This window comes from Muscardinus avellanarius (genome assembly GCF_963383645.1).
Source record: "Muscardinus avellanarius genome assembly, chromosome: 3".
In the NCBI taxonomy this organism is placed as follows: Eukaryota; Metazoa; Chordata; class Mammalia; order Rodentia; family Gliridae; genus Muscardinus; species Muscardinus avellanarius.
The window spans coordinates 68,229,188-68,247,548 of record NC_137788.1 but is presented as its reverse complement, the minus strand read 5'-3'; the positions used below and the strand labels follow the sequence as shown (position 1 = coordinate 68,247,548).

The following is an 18,361-nucleotide window of genomic DNA, read 5'->3' as shown; positions in this document are numbered from 1 at the left end:
ACAGGGTCTCACTAAGTTGCTGAAAGCCTCACTAAGTAGCTGAGGCTGGCTTTGAACTCGTGCGATCCTCCTGTCTCAGCCTCACAAGCGCAGGGATTACAAGTGTGCGCCACCACGCCCAGCTTTATTCTTTATTTTGAAACAGGGTCTCTCTAAGATGCAGAGGGCCTCACTAAGTAGCTGAGGCTGTTCGTGAACCATGATCCTCCTGTCTCAGCCTCCCAAACCCAGGACTTTTAATGTGCTAAGCACATGCTGTACTACTGAGCTATAAACCCATATTTTTGTTGTTTTTAAAGTATTTTTAGAACTGAGTACTCAGTAAATTCAGAAAATTGAGTGACTTGTATTTTTGAATGATATATTTTTTTCTCATTAGGTCTTACAGGTTTGAAAAATATTGGAAATACTTGTTATATGAATGCAGCTTTGCAGGCTCTTTCTAATTGGTACGTAGAAAAATTAATTTTGTTTTATTGTATAGATTCTAGAAGTCACTCTTTGAGCAGAAAGCCATGCTGTTGCAGTAGTTGACTAACTCTCAAGGTAGAGTAGTCAAGAATCAGGGTCAGGACATAATACACTGTTATCCCAGTGGGGTTACTTCTGTGTGTCTCTAGCTACCTAAGACCTCTCCTGGCTTAGATGCTATGTAGTTGTGTGTCTTTGAACAGGTTGTTTTATTTTTAGAAAATGAAGAGCTTGAACTAATTAATTTCTCAGGTAATTTTTAATTGGGAGATCCTATGAAAATATTTTCTATTTTTCTATAGGTGGAAACTCCTCTGATAAGTCATTCAGATTTTCTTTTTCTTAATTATACCAAGTAGATAGGGCAGGTGTTACTCTTAGGTTTTGATATACTGAGTCAGGACCAGACTAGGTCCTGAAGGATACAAACAAAGGAAGGTGAAGCTGGTAAAGAGAGCAAAGCAATAGCAGATTGAGAGATACATGTGTCATCAACTCATTGAATGGCTAGAAAGTTGTCAGTGCTGACCTGTGATTCCACTCTTAACATTTTTCTCTTATAAATTAGCCCACCTTTGACGCAGTTTTTTCTCGATTGTGGAGGACTTGCAAGAACAGATAAGAAACCGGCAATTTGTAAAAGTTATCTCAAACTAATGACAGAGTTGTGGCATAAGAGCAGGTAGGTATTTAATATTTATCCTTATTGTATTCCCAGATAAATGTTATTGATATTAAAAGTATGCAAGCCAGGTGCAGCGGTGCATGTCTGTGATTCTTCTTCTTGGAAGGCTGAGACACGAGGACTGCAGGTTCAAGGCCAGCCTAAGCAGATTAGCAAGATCCTCAGTAAGTGAGCCAGACCCTGTTTCAGAATAAAAAATAAATCCGGGCGTGGTGACACATGCTTGTAATCCCAGTGCTTGGGAGGCTGAGACAGGAGGATTGCACAGGTTCAAAGCCAGCCTCGGCTACTTAGTGAGGCTCTCAGCAACTTAATAAGACCCTGTTTCCAAATAAAGTATAAAAAATAGGTCTGGGAGAGCCGGGTGTGGTGGCACACGCTTGTAATCCCAGCATTCAAGAGGCTGAGACAGGAGGATCACGGTTCACAGACAGCCTCAGCTACTTAGTAAGGCCCTTTGCAACTCAGTGAGAACCTGTTTCAAAATAAAGAATGAGCTGGGTGTGGTGGCGCATGCTTGTAATTCCCAACGCTTGGGAGGCTGAGGCAGGAGGATTGTGCATGTTCGAAGACAGCCTCAGCTGGCTTAAGGGACCCTGTTTCCAAATAAAATATAAAATAGGTCTGAGAGGGTAGCCTGGAGGTAGAAGGCCCCTAGGTTCCATCCCCAGTAGCACCAATGAATGAATGAATGAATGAATGAATGAATGAATGAATGAATAGAAAATTGGGCTGGGGTATAACTCGGAGGTAGAATGCCCTGGGTTCCATCTCCAGTACCGCCAAAAACCAAAAAAAAAAAAAAAAAAACAAAACCAAAAAAACAAAAACACAGGACTGGGAGTATAGCCCAGAGGTAGAAAAGCCTCTGGGTTCCAGTTCCAGTACCACCAAAAAAAAAAAGAATATAAAATAAAAAGGGCCAGGAGTGGTGGTGTACGCTTGTAATCCCAGCGTTTAGGAGGCTGAGACAGGAGGATTGCACAGGTTTGAAGCCAGCCTCAGCTACTTAGTGATGCTCTCAGCAACTTAGTGAGACCCTGTTTCCAAATGAAATATAAAATAGGTCTGGGAGTATAGCCCGGAGGTAGAAAGCCCCTCGATTCCACTCCCAGTACCACCAATAAATAAAATAAAATTAAAATAAAAAGGGCTGGGTGTAGCTGGGAGATAGAATGCCCTTGGGTTCTATCTGCAGTTCAGTTAAGTATCCGGCATGTTGTATTTGAATCTGAACATCATAATTAAGGAGTCATAAAGTGTTAGAAGTATCTGAACAGGTGATAGTGTGCTGAACTGCCAGAGCTGCTATTACTAAAATTCATGAGTTTTAATGCAGGAGTACCAAACATTCTTGCAGTACCAAAATCAGGCCACAGATACCTTGTGAAGGTCTTCCTGCTTGTGCGTATTTGTTTTAAAGTTCAGCATTAGGACAATAATTATTTGCTGTGATGTGTTAATTTTGCTTTAGAACAACACAGGGAGTTGCATTCTTAAAATCATACAGTGGAGCAGCATGATCATTTAATTAGGAGAGAGGACAGTAAAATGTCACTTAAAGTATCAGGGACAAGTTGTTCTGCCGAGGCCATGGAGTATGATAGTGGGTAGTTGTAAATGACTTTTAAAATTATAAGCACTTTTCAGCTTATCACTGAATTCTTGGTGGTTAATTTTTTTAACGGTGTTCTACCTCTGAAATACACCCCCAGCCTTATCCAACCCCCCCCCCAGTACTGGGGATGGAACCTAGGGGCATTCTATTTCTGAGCTGCATGCCCAGCCCTATTTTTTATTTTTTATTTTGAAACCGGGTCTCACTGAGTTGCAAAGGGCCTCATTAAGTAGCTGAGGCTGTCCGCAAACCACAATCATCCGGTCTTAGCCTTCCAAATGCTGGGATTACAAGCATGTGTCACCACGCCTGGCTTACCTATTTTATTTTTTAGTTTGAAACAGAGTCTCACTAAATTACAGAAGCCTTCACTAAGTAGCTGAGGCTGACTGCAAATCTGAGATCCTCCTGTCTCAACCTCCCAAGTACTGAGATTACAAGCATGTGCCACCACGCCTGGCGCTTGATTGTTAATTAATTTATTTATTTTTGCAGTACTGGGGATAGAACCCATGAGCATTCTATCTCTGAGCTGTAACTCCAGCCCTATTTTTTACTTCTTTATTTTGAAACAGTCTCACTAAATTGTAGAGGGCCTTACTAAGTAGCTGAGATTGTCCAGGAACTGTGATCCTCCTGTCTCAGACTCCCAAATGCTGGGATTACAAGCTTGCACCACCACTCCCGGCCTTAAAATAAATATTTTAAATTACAAAAATGTTTGTTTTTTAACTGTTCTCTTCAGACCAGGATCTGTTGTGCCTACTAATCTGTTTCAAGGAATTAAAACTGTAAATCCGACATTTCGAGGGTATTCTCAGCAGGTTAGTCTACTGCTTTTCATTCGTAGTTTTAATAATCCTTAATAAACTCAGAAAATGCTATTATGCTCTTTTATTTGTTCATTCATCTTTTTTGATCATTGCATTGCTTATTTATTTGCCCAGAATAGTAACCTTTAATCATGTTTACTTATATTTTTACAACTTTCAGTTTTTATTATGTATGTATTTCTCTAGTATCTATGTTCTACAAATTGCCATTTAGTGTAATGCTAAACATTTACAAATCAGTTGATAACCATATTTTATATATTTCCTTCTTATGTTTCTACCTACATATGTAATAAAATGGTAACATTAAGTTGTTCATATATTAGGATGCTCAAGAATTTCTTCGATGTTTAATGGATCTGCTTCATGAAGAATTGAAGGAGCAGGTCATGGAAGTAGAGGAAGATCCTCAAACCTTAACTACTGAGGAAACCATGGAAGAAGACAAGAGCCAGTCAGATGTAGACTTTCAGTCCTGTGAATCATGTAGCAGCAGTGATAAAGCAGAAAATGAAAATGTCTCCAGAGGCTTTTCTGAAGATAATAATGAAACAACAATGTTAATTCAAGATGATGAGAACAATTCAGAAATGTCAAAAGATTGGCAAAAGGAGAAAATATGCAATAAGATGAATAAAGTAAATTCTGAAGGAGAATTGGATAAAGATAGAGATTCTGTGTCTGAAACAGTGGACTTGAACAACCAGGAAACTGTCAAAGTACAAATACATGGCAGAGCTTCAGGTGGCTATTAATTAATTCCATCATGAAATTGGTAGTATTTTATTTGTAGTCAGGGAGTGGTTAAGTCATCGTTACTTTCAGAATTACTGATTAGTAAACCTAACAGTTTAGTTATATTTGCATGTGAACAGTAAATTAAAGTCACAAACTTAGAATTTGAGAAGAGAAATTTTATGAATCATTTAATTATATAAAAAGTCACCAGAAGCCAGATATGGTGGTGCACACTTTTAATCCCAGTATTTGAGAGGCTGAGACAGGAAGATTACAGGTTTAAAGCCAGCCTCAGTTTCTTAGTGAGGACTTCCGCAACTTAGTGAGACTCTATTTCAAATTAAATAATAAGCCTGGCATGGTGGCACACGCTTGTAATCCTAGCATTTGGGAGGCTGAGACAAGAGGATCGTGGTTCATGGACAGCCTCAGCTACTACTTAATGAGGCCCTTTGTAACTTAATGAGGCCCTGTTTCAAAATAAAGAATAAAAAATAGGGCTGGGAGGTAAAATGCCCCTGGGTTCCATCCCTCGTACTGCAAATGAATAATAATAATAATAATAATAATAATAATAATAATAATAATATAATAATAATAATGATGATGATGATGATGAAATAGGTCTGGGGATGTAGCTCAGAGGTAGAGTGCCCCTGGTTTCAATTTCTAATAACACACACATACACACAAAACACACACACACATCAGAAGATTTTATAGTTATGTAGTAGTCTAGAAAATTGAGCTATTTGAAATTTTCCTTTTTATTTTAAGCAAATTATATATTTTTCTTCTTGTTGTAAAACCGAGGGACATTCTACCTCTTAGCCACACACCCCCAGCCTTATTTATTTATTTATTTATTTAGGTACTGGAGATTGAACCCAGTGGCATTTTCGCCCTGTTTTTTATTCTTTAATTTGATACAGGGTGTCACTAAGTTGTGGAGGTCTTCACTAAGTAGCTGAGGTGGCCATGAATCCCAAGTGTCACCATGCCCGGCTCCTATTTTATTTTTTATTTTGAAACAGGACGACCATAGTAAGTTGCTGAAGCTGGCTGTGAATCTATGATCCTCCTATCTTAGCCTCCCAAATACTGGGATTTCAGGAATGTACTACCACATCTAGCTTTTATTTTGAAACAGGATCTCACTGAGTTGTGGAGGGCCACAATAAGTTGGTGAGGCTGTCTTCGAACCTATGATCCTCCTGTCTTACCCTACCAAGTACTGGAATTATAGACTTGTGCTACCATACCCAGCTCACTATTATTTTCTTAGCAAGCACTTTGTCTATCAAATTATTCACTCGACATTTGTTAATGTGAATTGTATTCAGAAAATCAAATTTAAAAATCTTTAAATTAATATTAATGGACACATGGATAATTTTACTGTATAAGGTAATATAGATTTTAATTTAAATATTACAGAATATATAACTGATGTCCACTTGAATGACATGTCTACACCACAGAACCTTCCATCAAATGAAGGTGTTAATCCACGTTTATCAGCAAGCCCTCCTAAATCAGGAAATTTTTGGCCGGGATTGGCAACCTCACACAAAAAAGGTAAAAAGAAAAAATTCTTTTTTGGATATTTTGTCTTGGGTCTTAGCTTAGTGTGCTGATTTTGATATTTGATAATTTAAAGTGTTAACTATAAAATATTTATCTTTTAAAATTGAATGCAGAATTTTCTACAACTATGATTAAATTTTTTCTCTGTGGTACTCTTTTTTTAAATGCATGTAATAGTTGAATTTACTTTTTTGTGTAGAGTTGTGTGAGTTTAAACACATGCATAGATGTATGTTTTCACAAACAAAATACAGAGTGGTTCTATTTCCCCCCCACCCCCAATTTTCTCCTATTACTCCTTTGTAGTTAAATCCTCCTCCTCCTCCTAAGCCCTGGTACTATTTGTTCTTTTGCCCTATTGTTTTCTTTTCCCCCAGAATACAGTATAAGTGAAGTCATACAGTTGATAGACTTTCAAGACAAGATTCTTTCATTCAGCATTTGCATTTGAGAATCATTTGCATTATTTCATGTCTGAATAGTTTGCTCCTTACTACAGAGTTTTATTTCATTGTATGATTATACCATGCTTTCTTTATTCATTCATCGAGGGACTTTTGAATAGTTTCCAGTTTGGGGCAGTTATGAATAATGCTTCAATAAACATTGGTGTATGAATATGAGCTTGTTTTGTTTGTCCAGAATAAATATATAGAAATTGAGTTATTGTATTTATGTTCATTTTAAGCTTAAGGTTGTACAAAGCTGCCAAACTGTTTTCTAGATCATCTGTACCATTCTACATTTCCACCTTCTATGTATGAAAATTCTAGTATTAAAAAGTGTAAAACTAGCTGGGCGTGGTGGTTCACGCCTATAATCCCAGTACTTGGGAAGCTGAGACAGGAAGATCACAGGCTCAGTGCCAGCCTGAGCAGACTACTGATGTCCTCAGCAATTTAGTGAGACCTTGTTTCCCCCCAAAAAATAAAATAGGGCCAGAGGTATAGCTTGGACATAGAATACTCCTGAAATCAATCTTTAGAACCACAAAAAAAGGGGGGAAAAGTGTAAAACTATAGAACTAATAGTAGGAAACATAGGATAAAGTCGTCATGATCTTTGGTTAGCATCAAAGACATCAAAAGCACAACCCATTAAAAGAAAAAAACGGGGCAAAGGACATTGGAAGAAAGAAAAGATAATATTGAGAGGAGGTATTGTAAATTACATAGCTGACCAAGATTTCTATCCAGAAATAAATATAGAGCTCTCAGCGTCTTCTACTTTCTTCTTATGAAGCCTTACTTAGAAACAAAAACAAGTGAAAGTAGGACCAGATGCTGTGGTGCACACATGTAATCCCAGTGCTTGGGAGGCTGAGACAGGATCACAGCTCTGTGGCCATCCTCAGCAACTTAGACCCTGTTTCAAAATAAAAAATAGAGCTTGGGGTGTAGCTCAGAGATAGAACCCCTGGGTTCAATCCCCAGCACACCACACACACACACATGAAAGCATTACTCTGAAGTAAAAGTGAGAAGAGTGAACCCTCCTTCCTAATCTTGCCCTCTTCCTTGACCTGGAGAACATAATATCCCAGTGATAAAGGCTAAACTTCTTTTTGCAGTGGAAAAGATGACCTGTATATTGTGCTAGTCGGGATTTTTAAGTTTTCCCATATGTGCATTTATTTCAACCGGCTATCATAAATACAGTTTTTTTTCCATTTTTATAAAACCATCTTAAGCCTTACCTGGTTCACCTATTTCTTTAAAGTGGCGTTCTTGAAGAATATTTGAAAATTTCTCTACAGCATATTAATTTTTGCTATTAAATTTTCTAGAGGAATGTTGGGCATGGTGGCACATGCGTGTAATACCACTACTTGGGAGGCTGAGACTGGAGGATCTCAGGTTCACCGCCAGCCTTAGCTACTTAGGCCTTCCACAACTTAGTGAGACCTTGTCTGAAAATAAAGAATAAAAAATAGGGCTGGAGTTGTAGTTGAGAGATAGAATGCCCTAGGTTCAATCCTAAGTACTGGGGGGGGGGGAATCTAAAGGAAAAAATGATAAAGGAACTGCTTTTTTTTTTTTTTTTTTAAATCTGTACTTATTTTTCTGTTCTAGCTCAGACTGCATCTCCAAAGAGAAAAAAACAGCACAAGAAATACCGAAGTGTTATTTCAGACATATTTGATGGAACAATCATTAGTTCGGTACAGTGTCTGACTTGTGATAGGGTGAGTATGAGAAAATTTCTGACACATGTTCCTTTTTCAAAACTTGAAAAAATGGCAGGAAAAGTTTGATTCCTTAATGCTGCTTTTGATTATACATACTGTTCTTGTGTTTGCATCAATATAAGTTGATTTAAGAAAACTTACTTTTTGGAAGTAACGTCCTTTTTAAAAGATGTGTCTTAGCTGGGCGTGGTGGCGCATGCTTGTAATCCTAGCATTCGGGAGGCTGAGACTGGAGGATCGCGGTTTGCGGACAGCCTCAGCTACTTAGTGAGGCCCTCCACAACTCAGTGAGACCCGGTTTCAAAATAAAGAATAAAAAATAGGGTAGGGGATGTAGCTCTGAGGTCGAATGCCCCTGGATTCCATCCCCAGACCCACCAAAAAAAAAAAAAAAAAAAAAAGATGTGTCTTAAGTCAGGCGTGATGGTACTATTTTTTTTATTCTTTATTTTGGAAGAGGGTCTCACTGAGTCGCCAAGGGCCTCACTAACCTGAGGTTGGCTGCAAACTGCGCTCCTGTCTCAGCCTCCCAAATGCTGGGATTTCAAGCGTGCACCACCACACCCAGCTCTAAGGGCATTTAATAGCGTCATTTTAAAGTATGTTTTTTGTTATCTACAAATATTTTTAGCTATAGTCATGTACTTCATACAAAGGTTTTGCATATATGACAGTATCTAGTTATATCACCTAATGACATCGGAGCTGTCTTAGTTTGTGTAAATACACTGATTTTTTAATAACAGTGAGATCATCTAAGAGAACGTTTGTCATGACACGTTCCTGTTAGGTGGTACATGATTGTGTTAAAATTAAATGCTAGGTTTTGCATCTCCCCCCATTTAAAAACATTTAGAAACTGTTAGCTAGGTGTGAGGACACACACCCATAACCCCCAAACTTAGGAGACTGAGACAGGAAGATCCTAAGTTTGAAGCCATCTGGGCAGCTTACTGAGACAGTTTCAAAATAGAAATGAAAAAGGTCAGTCGTGGTGGCGCAGGCTTGTATTCCCAGCATTGACAGCCTCAGCTACTTAGTGAGGCCTTGTTTCAAAATAAAGAATAAAAAATTAGGGCTAGGGGTTTTGCTCAGAGTTAGAATGCCCCTGGGTTCCACCCCCAGTACCCCCCCACACAAATAGAAAAGAAAAAGGGATGGAGTTATAGCTTAGAGGTAGAATGCCTATGAGTTCATGTCCAGTATCTCCCCCCCCCACACACATGCACACAAAACCTATCATCAGCTTATAGGCCCAGCTGCTTGGAGGCAGAGGTGGGAAAATCACTTTAGCTAGCCTGAGCAACATAGACCTGGACTTGAGACTACAACAGCTGGATTTGGGGTGCATCTGGGTACTACAGTATCCATGACTGTAGTGAGGACGCTACTGGCTACCACACAGGGATTATGTTATGTGAGATTAAGTTTAGAGTAGCACTTTGTATGGAACATGGTGGGTTTTTTGTTTTTGTTTTTGTTTTTTGGTGTTACTGGAGGTGGAACCCAGAGGCTTTCTACCTCCGGGCTATACTCCCAGACCTATTTTATATTTTATTTGGAAACAGGGTCTCACTTAAGTTGCTGAGAGCCTCACTAAATAGCTGAGGCTGGCTTCGAACCTGCGTGATCCTCCTGTCTCAGCCTCCCAAGCACGGGGATTACAAGTGTGCGCCACCACGCCCGGCTGAACATGGTGGTTTTTTTTCATGCTGTTATTACTATAAAAGTTTTATTTGATTTTTTTTATTGCTGCTTTGATCTTTAGAGTCTAAAATCTAACCATACAAATGTTTGTGCTGGATTATTTTCATCCCATTTTTAAAACACAAAACAATTCTAGGTATCTGTAACCCTCGAGACCTTTCAGGATCTGTCCTTGCCCATCCCCGGCAAGGAAGACCTTGCCAAGCTGCATTCGTCGAGCCATCCGACTTCTCTAGTCAAAGCAGGGTCATGTGGCGAAGCATATGCTCCACAAGGGTGGATAGCTTTCTTCATGGAGTATGTGAAGAGGTATGTATTTATTTTCTTTGTTACAACTGATTGTTGAAACTGCTGTTTCTGCTCTACTGGCAGAACACTTCCTTTTTTTTCTGTCAATGATGTTTTAGGTTTGTTGTCTCCTGTGTCCCTAGCTGGTTTTGGGGTCCAGTAGTAACCTTGCAAGATTGTCTTGCTGCCTTCTTCGCCAGAGATGAACTAAAAGGTAAGAAATATAATCATATTCATGGCTACATTACTGTAGATAAATGTAAGTCTGCACTATAGGACAGCTTAAATAATATTTGCCTATCCTGTCACAGTAAGAGTATCTACAGTGGCAATATAAATATAACAAGAAGCCTGGCATAGTGACACATGCTTGTAATCCCAGTAGCTGGGAGGCTGAGACAGAAGGCTTGTAGGTTTGAGGACAGCCTTAGCTATGAGGCCCTCCACAACTTAGTGAGACCCTGTTTCAAAAGAATTAAAAATGGGGCTGGGGGAGAAGCTCAGAGGTAGAATGCTCCTGGATTCGGTTCCCAGTACCAAAGTAAGTAAATAAAAAATAACAAGAAACAAAATCATATCCTGGAGAAATTTATACAGATTCCTATGGTATCAGACAGCCTGTCTTAAAGCTGTTCTGGGATTCAAAGAAGGAAAAACTCAACCAAAACAACCGACTGACTTCAGTATCTTGACTTGTCTGTAACTGCTCCATGTCATTTAAGTACCTTCACTACTTCTGAGTGCCAGCATCTGTCTTGCTTGGACATACGGGCCAACAGCAAGCTTTGTTCAGTGAGTGAATGAGAAGGATGGTGGGTGAGGCAGGCCTTCACAGAGCACATGAAGCGAAGGGTGTGAGGCAAGGCGTGGCATCTGGAGCTGAGTGGTGAGCAGCTGCTGAAAGCGCGGCCCTGCCTGTTTCACTGTGCTGAGGTCCACATGTGGCAGAATCAGAGGCTCGCAGAACCCAGAGAAAATGACGCACTGTTAACTGCAGAGGAATGACTAGATCTCTTCTGTTTGCAGGTGACAACATGTACAGTTGTGAAAAATGCAAAAAGTAAGTGACATCGACAGTGCTTTCACTTCACACTTTATATTTTTCTTGGTTATTTTAATTGACAATATATAGTTACACTCGACACAAAATTTAGAAAAATATTAGCCAGCAAATGGTGATAATCAAGAGATTGGTTGTTTTATAAAACAAATTTGAGGTAAAAATGTAGCAGATTTAATAGGTTTATTCAAGGTGTTAAAGTAGCTATTTGAGGCATCTATATGTGAGTTTACATTAAATGTTTTGTGAAATAAAGCACTGTGCTCTTCTGGATTACTTTTTCTTCTTTTCTCTGTACTGCTGGGGGTTGAACCAAGGGGCATTCTACCTCTGAGCTGCACTTCCAGCACTATTTTCATTTTTTATTTTTTAGTTTGAAGTAGGGTCTCGCTATGTTATAGAGAGCCTCACTAAACTGCTGAGGCTGGCCTCAAATCCAGAGTTTGAGGCTGGCCTCAAACTCCTGTCTCAGTCTCCCAAGAAGTGAGATTATAAGCATGTACCACCATGCCCAGCTGGATTACTATCTTATTTAATTATTTATTATTTATTTTGGGGGGATGGTAGTAAGAATGAAACTCAGAGGCTTTCAACCTCTGAGCTATACTCTCAGCCCTGTTTTTATTCTTTATTTTGAAACAAGATCTCACTAAGTTGCAGATGACCTCATTGCTGAGGCTGGTTTCAAACCCAGGTGATCCTCCTGTCTCAGCCTTCGAAGTACTGGGATTACAAGCATGTGTCACCATTCCTGGCTTGGATTACCATTTTAATAAGCCAGATTCAGTAAGTAAAAGATACAGTGTTTCAAATCTGTATACAATTCAGAAAGATTTTACCAACTTTGATGTTACCTGCTATCATAATAGCTGAATAAGGCAGTAAGCCTGATCTTATTTATATCTACTAGTAATATTTACTTGGAATCTTAATAATGCAGACTTTGAGCCATTGGCAACAACCCCAGGGAAACCTTTATCTGAACTGTTGGTCCTTTTTATAACAAAAAGGAATGGTATGCTGTTTGGTCAATAAATATTAAAAATCTACCTTGTACTTCAGGAAAGAATTTTCTGTTTGTCCTTGACACCTAGAAAGGGATTCTTCCTTGTAAGTAAAATAGTCTAGGAAAAAGCAAATAGAGAAAAGGGGGAAATACGTAAGGTCTTCTTCCAAATCCAAAGTAGATGTTTGTCAAGTGTATGTTAATACTGATTGTTAGTTACAAACATCCTTTGTCTTGAGTTTTCCCCATATTTAAGAATAAAGGTGAGCTGGGCGTGGTGGTACATGCTTGTAAATCTCAGCTACTTAGTGAGGCCCTTTGCAACTCAGTGAGATCCTGTTTCAAAATAAAGAATAAAAAATAGGACTGGGGGTGTACCTCAAAGGTGGAATGCCCCTGAGTTCCATCCCCAGTATTGCAAAAAAAAGAAAGAAAGAAAAGAAGAAAGAAAAAAGAATAAAGGTAGATGGGCGTGGTGGCACTCGCTTGTAATCCCAGTACTTGGGAGGCTGAGATGGGAGGATCTGGGTTCTCAGCCAGCCTCAGCTACTTGGTGAGGCCCTGTTTCAAAATAAAGAATAAAAAACATGTCTGGGGGTGTAGCTCAGAGGTAGAATTCTCCTGGGGTTCAATTCTAGTAACACACACACACACACACACACAGTTTTGAAAGCTGAAAGAGGAGTATTAATGGGTTGGAGGCCAGCTTCAGCATTTTATTTTTTGTGGTACTGGAGATTGAATTCAGGGGCATTCTACCTCTGAGTTATACCCCCAGCCCTATCTTTTATTTATTTTGAAGCAGGGTCTCACTAAGTTGTGGAGGGCCTCACAAAGTAGCTACGGCTGACTGTGAACCTCCAATTCTCCTGTCTCGCTCAGCCTCCCAAGTACTGAGCCATCACTCCTGGCTCAGCCTTGGAAATTTTAGTGAGACCCTGCTACCAAAATATATGTATATTTTTAAATAGGCTGAGGTTATAACTCAAGGGTAAAATGCCCCTGGGTTCAATCCCCAGTACCACAAAGCAGAGTAAAGATTTTGAGTTGGGGACAGCGATGCACATCTTCAGTCCTAGCTATTTATGAAACTAAAGATCATGTGAACCCAGGAGTTCAAGGCCAGCCTGGGCAACATAGTGAGACTCTGTCTCAAAAAAAAAAAAAAAAAAAAAAAGAAAAGAAAAGAAAGGCCAGATATGGTGGTACACACTTGTAATCCCAGTTTTTTGGAGACAGACCTGAGGATCTCAGGTTTGCAGTACTCAGTAATTTAGTGAGACCCTGTTCCAAAATAAAAATAGGGCTGGGGGTGTAGTTCAGAGGTAGAATGTCTCTGGGTTGAATCCCCTTTACCACCCAAAGAAAACAAAAAAGAAGAAAGATTTTAAAATATTGAGCTGAAGCCAGGTGTGGTGGTGTATGCTTGTAATTCTAGTACTTGAGAAACTGAGACAGGAGGATTGAAGGCTCAAGGACAGCCTCAGAAAGTAGTAAGACTCATCAACCTAGCGACACCTGTTTCCAGATAAGAAATAAAATTAGTCTTGGGTGTAGCTCAGAAGTAGAATGCCTCTGGGTTCAGTTCTCAGTACCACACATTTGTTAAGTTTTTCCTTTTTTTTTTTCCCCCTGTGGTTAGTAAATTGCACAAGTTCCTAAGTTTTCTTTACTAGTATTTTGGTCTAAATTATTATTATTTTTTATTGGTACATTGTAGTCATACATCTTAATGGAGTACAAGATGGTAGAGGCATACATATACACACCATTCATTTAGCCCATATACAATTCTCACCCCATTCTCTCCCCCTCCCTCACTCTCGTGTTTGACTTAGTGATTAACTTTGATATGTTTGTGAATGTACATGCTTCAAAAACATGTACAAAAACAGATGCATAGCCCAATGGAGTAGAATAGAAGACTCAGAAACAAATCCACACGTTTACAGCCAATTGATTTTTCACAAAGGGGCCAAAAATACACATTGGGAAAAAGATATCCTCTTCAAGAAATGGTGTTGGCAAAACTGGCTAACCATATGCAGATAAATGGAAATAAACCCCACTTTCTCACCCTGCATAAGAGTCAATTCAAGATGAATCAAAGACGTGGAAATTAGACCAGAGACCTTGCAGCTTTTGAAGAGGGTGTACATCTAACACTCCCAACACATAAGCAGGTTAAAAACTTTCTGAACAAGACCCCAAAAGCACAAGAAACTAAAAGGCAGATCAATATGTGGGACTGCATTAAAATGAAGAAGTAAAGCAAGTAGTTTCCTACAGAAGTAAAGCAAAGGAAACTATCAAAAACCTCAACAGAGAGCTGACAGAATGAGAGAAGATTTTTGCCAAATTTTCCTCCAATAGAGGACTAATCTCTAGTATATATAGAGAACTCAAGAAACTCAGCACTAAGAAAACAAATAACCCGGTCAAATAATGGAAAAGTGAACTAAATAGACACTTCACAAAAGAAATTCAAATGGCCAGTAAATGTATGAAAAAATGCTCAACATCATTAGCAGTCAGAGATACAAATCAAAACTACCCTGAGATTTCACTTAAATTATCTTTCACAATAAGAAAGTTTAATGTTTTGATTACAGTATTTAAATATGTTACATAATTCAGTAGAGAACATTTCTTGTCTGATACCTTTTACCTGAATTTTCTAAAATGTTTTTGTGGTATATTTAAGCATAGTAAATCTTTTGTAGATTCATTGATTTTTTTTTTTTCTTTTCCTCTTAGGTTGAGGAATGGAGTAAAGTTTTGTAAAGTACAAAAGTTCCCTGAGGTATGGACTTCAATTCATTTTATTTTACTTGGTGTAAAGTATTATTGTCACACAATGTAGGAATAAATTCTCTCAGCTTTGTAAGAGAATGAAGTACACTCGGGTGTTGACTATTTGCTGTGCCTATCTTAGTAGGATTATTTATTTTAAAATATTGGGTTAGCTGGGTGTGGAGTCACACACTTGTAATCCCAGTACTTGGGAGGCTGAGACAGGAGGATCATGGTTCATAGGCAGCCTCAGCTACTTAGTGAGGCCTCTGCAACTTAGTGAGACCTTGTTTCAAAATAAAGAATAAAAAATGGGCTAAGGGTATAGCTCAGAGGTGGAATGCTCCTGGGCTCCATCCCCAATACTGCAAAATAAATAAATAAATATTGGTTTAAATATTGGGCTAATTGGCTTCAATGTTGGGTTAGTTAAGTGTACTTTACAGTGCACTATGCTGAAATGGTATAAATAGACATTGTAGGATCTTGTCAGGTATAAAGTATAAAATTAGGAAAACAAGTAAGAATGAACTTAGGAAGAACCATATTTCTTCATATATATATTATATATGTGTATCTATTATGTATATGTGTATACATATATATATTTTAGAGCGTGCGAGCGAACACATGCGAACACACACACACACACACACCCCTGTATTGGGAATTGAACCTAGATACATTCTACTGCTGAACTACTGGCCCAAACCGATTTTTTTTTTTTTTTTTTGGTGGTACTGGGGTTTCTGGAAACCCTTCTACCTCTGGGCTACACTCCCAGACCTGTTTTTTTATATTTTTATTTGGAAACAGGGTCTCTTAAGCCAGTGAATCCTCCTGTCTCAGCCTCCCAAGTGCAGGGATTACAAGCGTGCATCACCACGCCCAGCTCTTTATATTTTATTTTAAATGAGGAACTCTGTATGTTGCTGAGAGTCTTGCTAAATTGCTGAGGCTATCCTCAAACCTGTGATCCTTCTGTCTCAGCCTCCTAAGTACTATGATTACAAGTGTGCACCACCATACCCAGCCTCAAACCGATTTTATTTCTTATTTGGAAACAGGTTCTCACTAGATTTCTCAGAGCTTCACTACATTGCTGAGGCTGTCCTTGAACCTGTGATCCTCCTGTCTTAGCCTCCCAAGTACAGGATTACAGATATGTGCCACTAACGCCTGGCTCTTTTCCATATTTTTAACACATAGGTTCAGACTTTTAACTGAGCATTGATATTTAACCTTAACACTTACTCAATATGAATATTTAATAGACGTTTTTGTGGTACTCGGGTTCCTGGAAACCCTTCTACCTCCGGGCTACACTCCCAGACACCTATTTTTAAAATATTTTATTTGGAAACAGGGTCTCTTAAGCCAGTGAGGTCGGCTTCGAACTTGTGGGATCTTCCTGCCTCTGCCTCCCAAGTGCAGGGATTACAAGCGTGTGCTGCCACACCGGCTTTAATAGACTTTTATATAAGATATATAACAATAATGGGGCATTTGACCTCCGAGCTACACCCCCTGCCCTAGTTTTTCTATTCTTTATTTTGAAACAGGGTCTCACTAAGTTGCAGAGGGCCTCACTAAGTAGCTAATGCTGTCTGCGAACCATGATCCTCCAGTCTCTGCCTCCCGAATACTGGAATTACAAATGTGCGCCACCACGCCCGGCCTGAGTAAAATTTTAAACAACTTTGCCTTACTTAATAATTTTGTTTTAAGCCAGATGTGGTGGCGCATGCTTGTAATCCCAGCATTCGGGAGGCTGAGACCGGAGGATTGCGGTTCACGGACAGTCTCAGCTACTTAATGAGGCCCTCTGCAACTCAGTGAGACCCTGTTTCAAAATAAAGAATAAAAAATAGGGCAGGGGGTGTAGCTCGGAGGTCAAATGCCTCTGGGTTCCATCCCCAAACCCACACACACAAATAATAATAATAATAATTTTGTTTTTGTTGAACACTTTGATCTTTTGCTTGTAGAATAAAATCTTAGTGTTCTTATTTGGAATACTCTTAGTCTTTTGTAATGATAAATTAGAGTTTTGGATTTTATTCTCTTTTAGATTTTGTGTATTCACCTTAAGAGATTTAGACACGAACTGATGTTTTCCACCAAAATCAGCACTCATGTTTCATTTCCGCTGGAAGGCCTGGATCTTCAGCCATTTCTTGCTAAGGATAGTCCAGCTCAGATTGTGACATATGATCTTCTGTCAGTCATTTGTCATCATGGGACTGCAAGTAGTAAGTGTACATGCTTGACGCTTGATCGTAGATTTTTAAAAAAGTATCTGAATTAATTGCCTAAACAAGGCCTGCCTCATCAAAAGAAGGAAAAATTAAAATCTTGTAACTGGTGAGACCCTGTTTCAAATTAAAGAATAAAATAAGGCTGGGGGTATAGTTTAGAGGTAGAATGCCCTCCCTGGGTTGGATTCCCCGAACCACATACACACAAAAAAAGATCTTGTTGCTGTTTCTGTGTGTGTGTGTGTGTGTGTGTGTGTGTGTGTGTGTGTGTGCGCGCGCGCGCGCACGCGCGCACCCCTAAGGTACTGGGGATGGAATCTAAGGGCTTTCTACCCCCGGGCTACTTTCCCAGACCTATTTTATATTTTATTTGGAAACAGAGTCTCACTAAGTAGCTGAGACTGGCTTTGAACCTGCATAATCCTCTTGTCTCAGCCTGCCAAATGCTGGGATTACGAGCATGTGCCACCATGCCCAGCTTATTCTTTGTTTTTTGGGGTTTTTTTTTTTGTGTGTGTGGGTCTAGGGATGGAACCCAGAGGCATTCAACTTCCGAGCTACACCCCCTGCCCTATTTTTTATTCTTTATTTTGAAACAAGATCTCACTAAGTTGCGGAGTGCCTCACTAAGTAGCTGAGGCTGTCCATAAACCGCGATCCTCTAGTCTCAGCCTCCTGAATGCTGGGATTATAAGCATGTGCCACCACAGCCGGCTTATTCTTTACTTTGAAACAGGGTCTCACTGATTTGCAAAGGGCCTCACTAAGACTTAGCTGAGGCTGGCTATGAACCGCTATCCTCCTGTCTCAGCCTCCCAAATGCTGGGATAACAAGCATGTGCTACCATACCTGGCTCCTATTGCTATTTATTAAAAACATTTGATACTCCCAACACAAAGTGTTTAAGGAAATGAAAATGTTAACTACCCTAATTTGACTATTATGCTTTGAATAAATGCATATATTGAATTATCATACTTCATAAGTATATACAATTATCATGTGGTAGTTAATATCCTGTGTTAGAGCTGGGTGTGGTGGTGCACACTTGTAATTCCAGCACTTGGGAGACTGAGACAGGAAGATCCATGTTTGCAGCCAGACTTAGCTACTTAATGAGACCCTCTG

At 39.3% G+C, this 18,361-nt stretch overlaps 1 protein-coding gene across 8 annotated transcripts in view; it reads left to right on the top strand.

The window, feature by feature from the left end:
* Positions 1 to 18,361, top strand: part of USP33 (ubiquitin specific peptidase 33) — a gene marked incomplete at both ends in the record, with an annotated part of 44,868 nt that overhangs the window by 7,943 nt on the left and 18,564 nt on the right. For 4 of the 8 annotated variants that reach the window (XM_080690394.1, XM_080690390.1, XM_080690389.1 and 1 more), the window contains 11 exons: positions 380 to 449; positions 1,040 to 1,153; positions 3,520 to 3,598; positions 3,934 to 4,351; positions 5,783 to 5,923; positions 8,005 to 8,117; positions 9,964 to 10,136; positions 10,259 to 10,329; positions 11,142 to 11,175; positions 14,939 to 14,984; positions 17,046 to 17,226. In XM_080690394.1, the coding sequence (XP_080546520.1) occupies positions 380 to 449; positions 1,040 to 1,153; positions 3,520 to 3,598; positions 3,934 to 4,351; positions 5,783 to 5,923; positions 8,005 to 8,117; positions 9,964 to 10,136; positions 10,259 to 10,329; positions 11,142 to 11,175; positions 14,939 to 14,984; positions 17,046 to 17,226 (1,440 nt within the window). Of the gene's footprint in view, positions 1 to 379; positions 450 to 1,039; positions 1,154 to 3,519; positions 3,599 to 3,933; positions 4,352 to 5,782; positions 5,924 to 8,004; positions 8,118 to 9,963; positions 10,137 to 10,234; positions 10,330 to 11,141; positions 11,176 to 14,938; positions 14,985 to 17,045; positions 17,227 to 18,361 lie in introns of all 8 variants that reach the window. The other 4 variants (XM_080690392.1, XM_080690388.1, XM_080690387.1 and 1 more) reach the window with 1 other exon arrangement.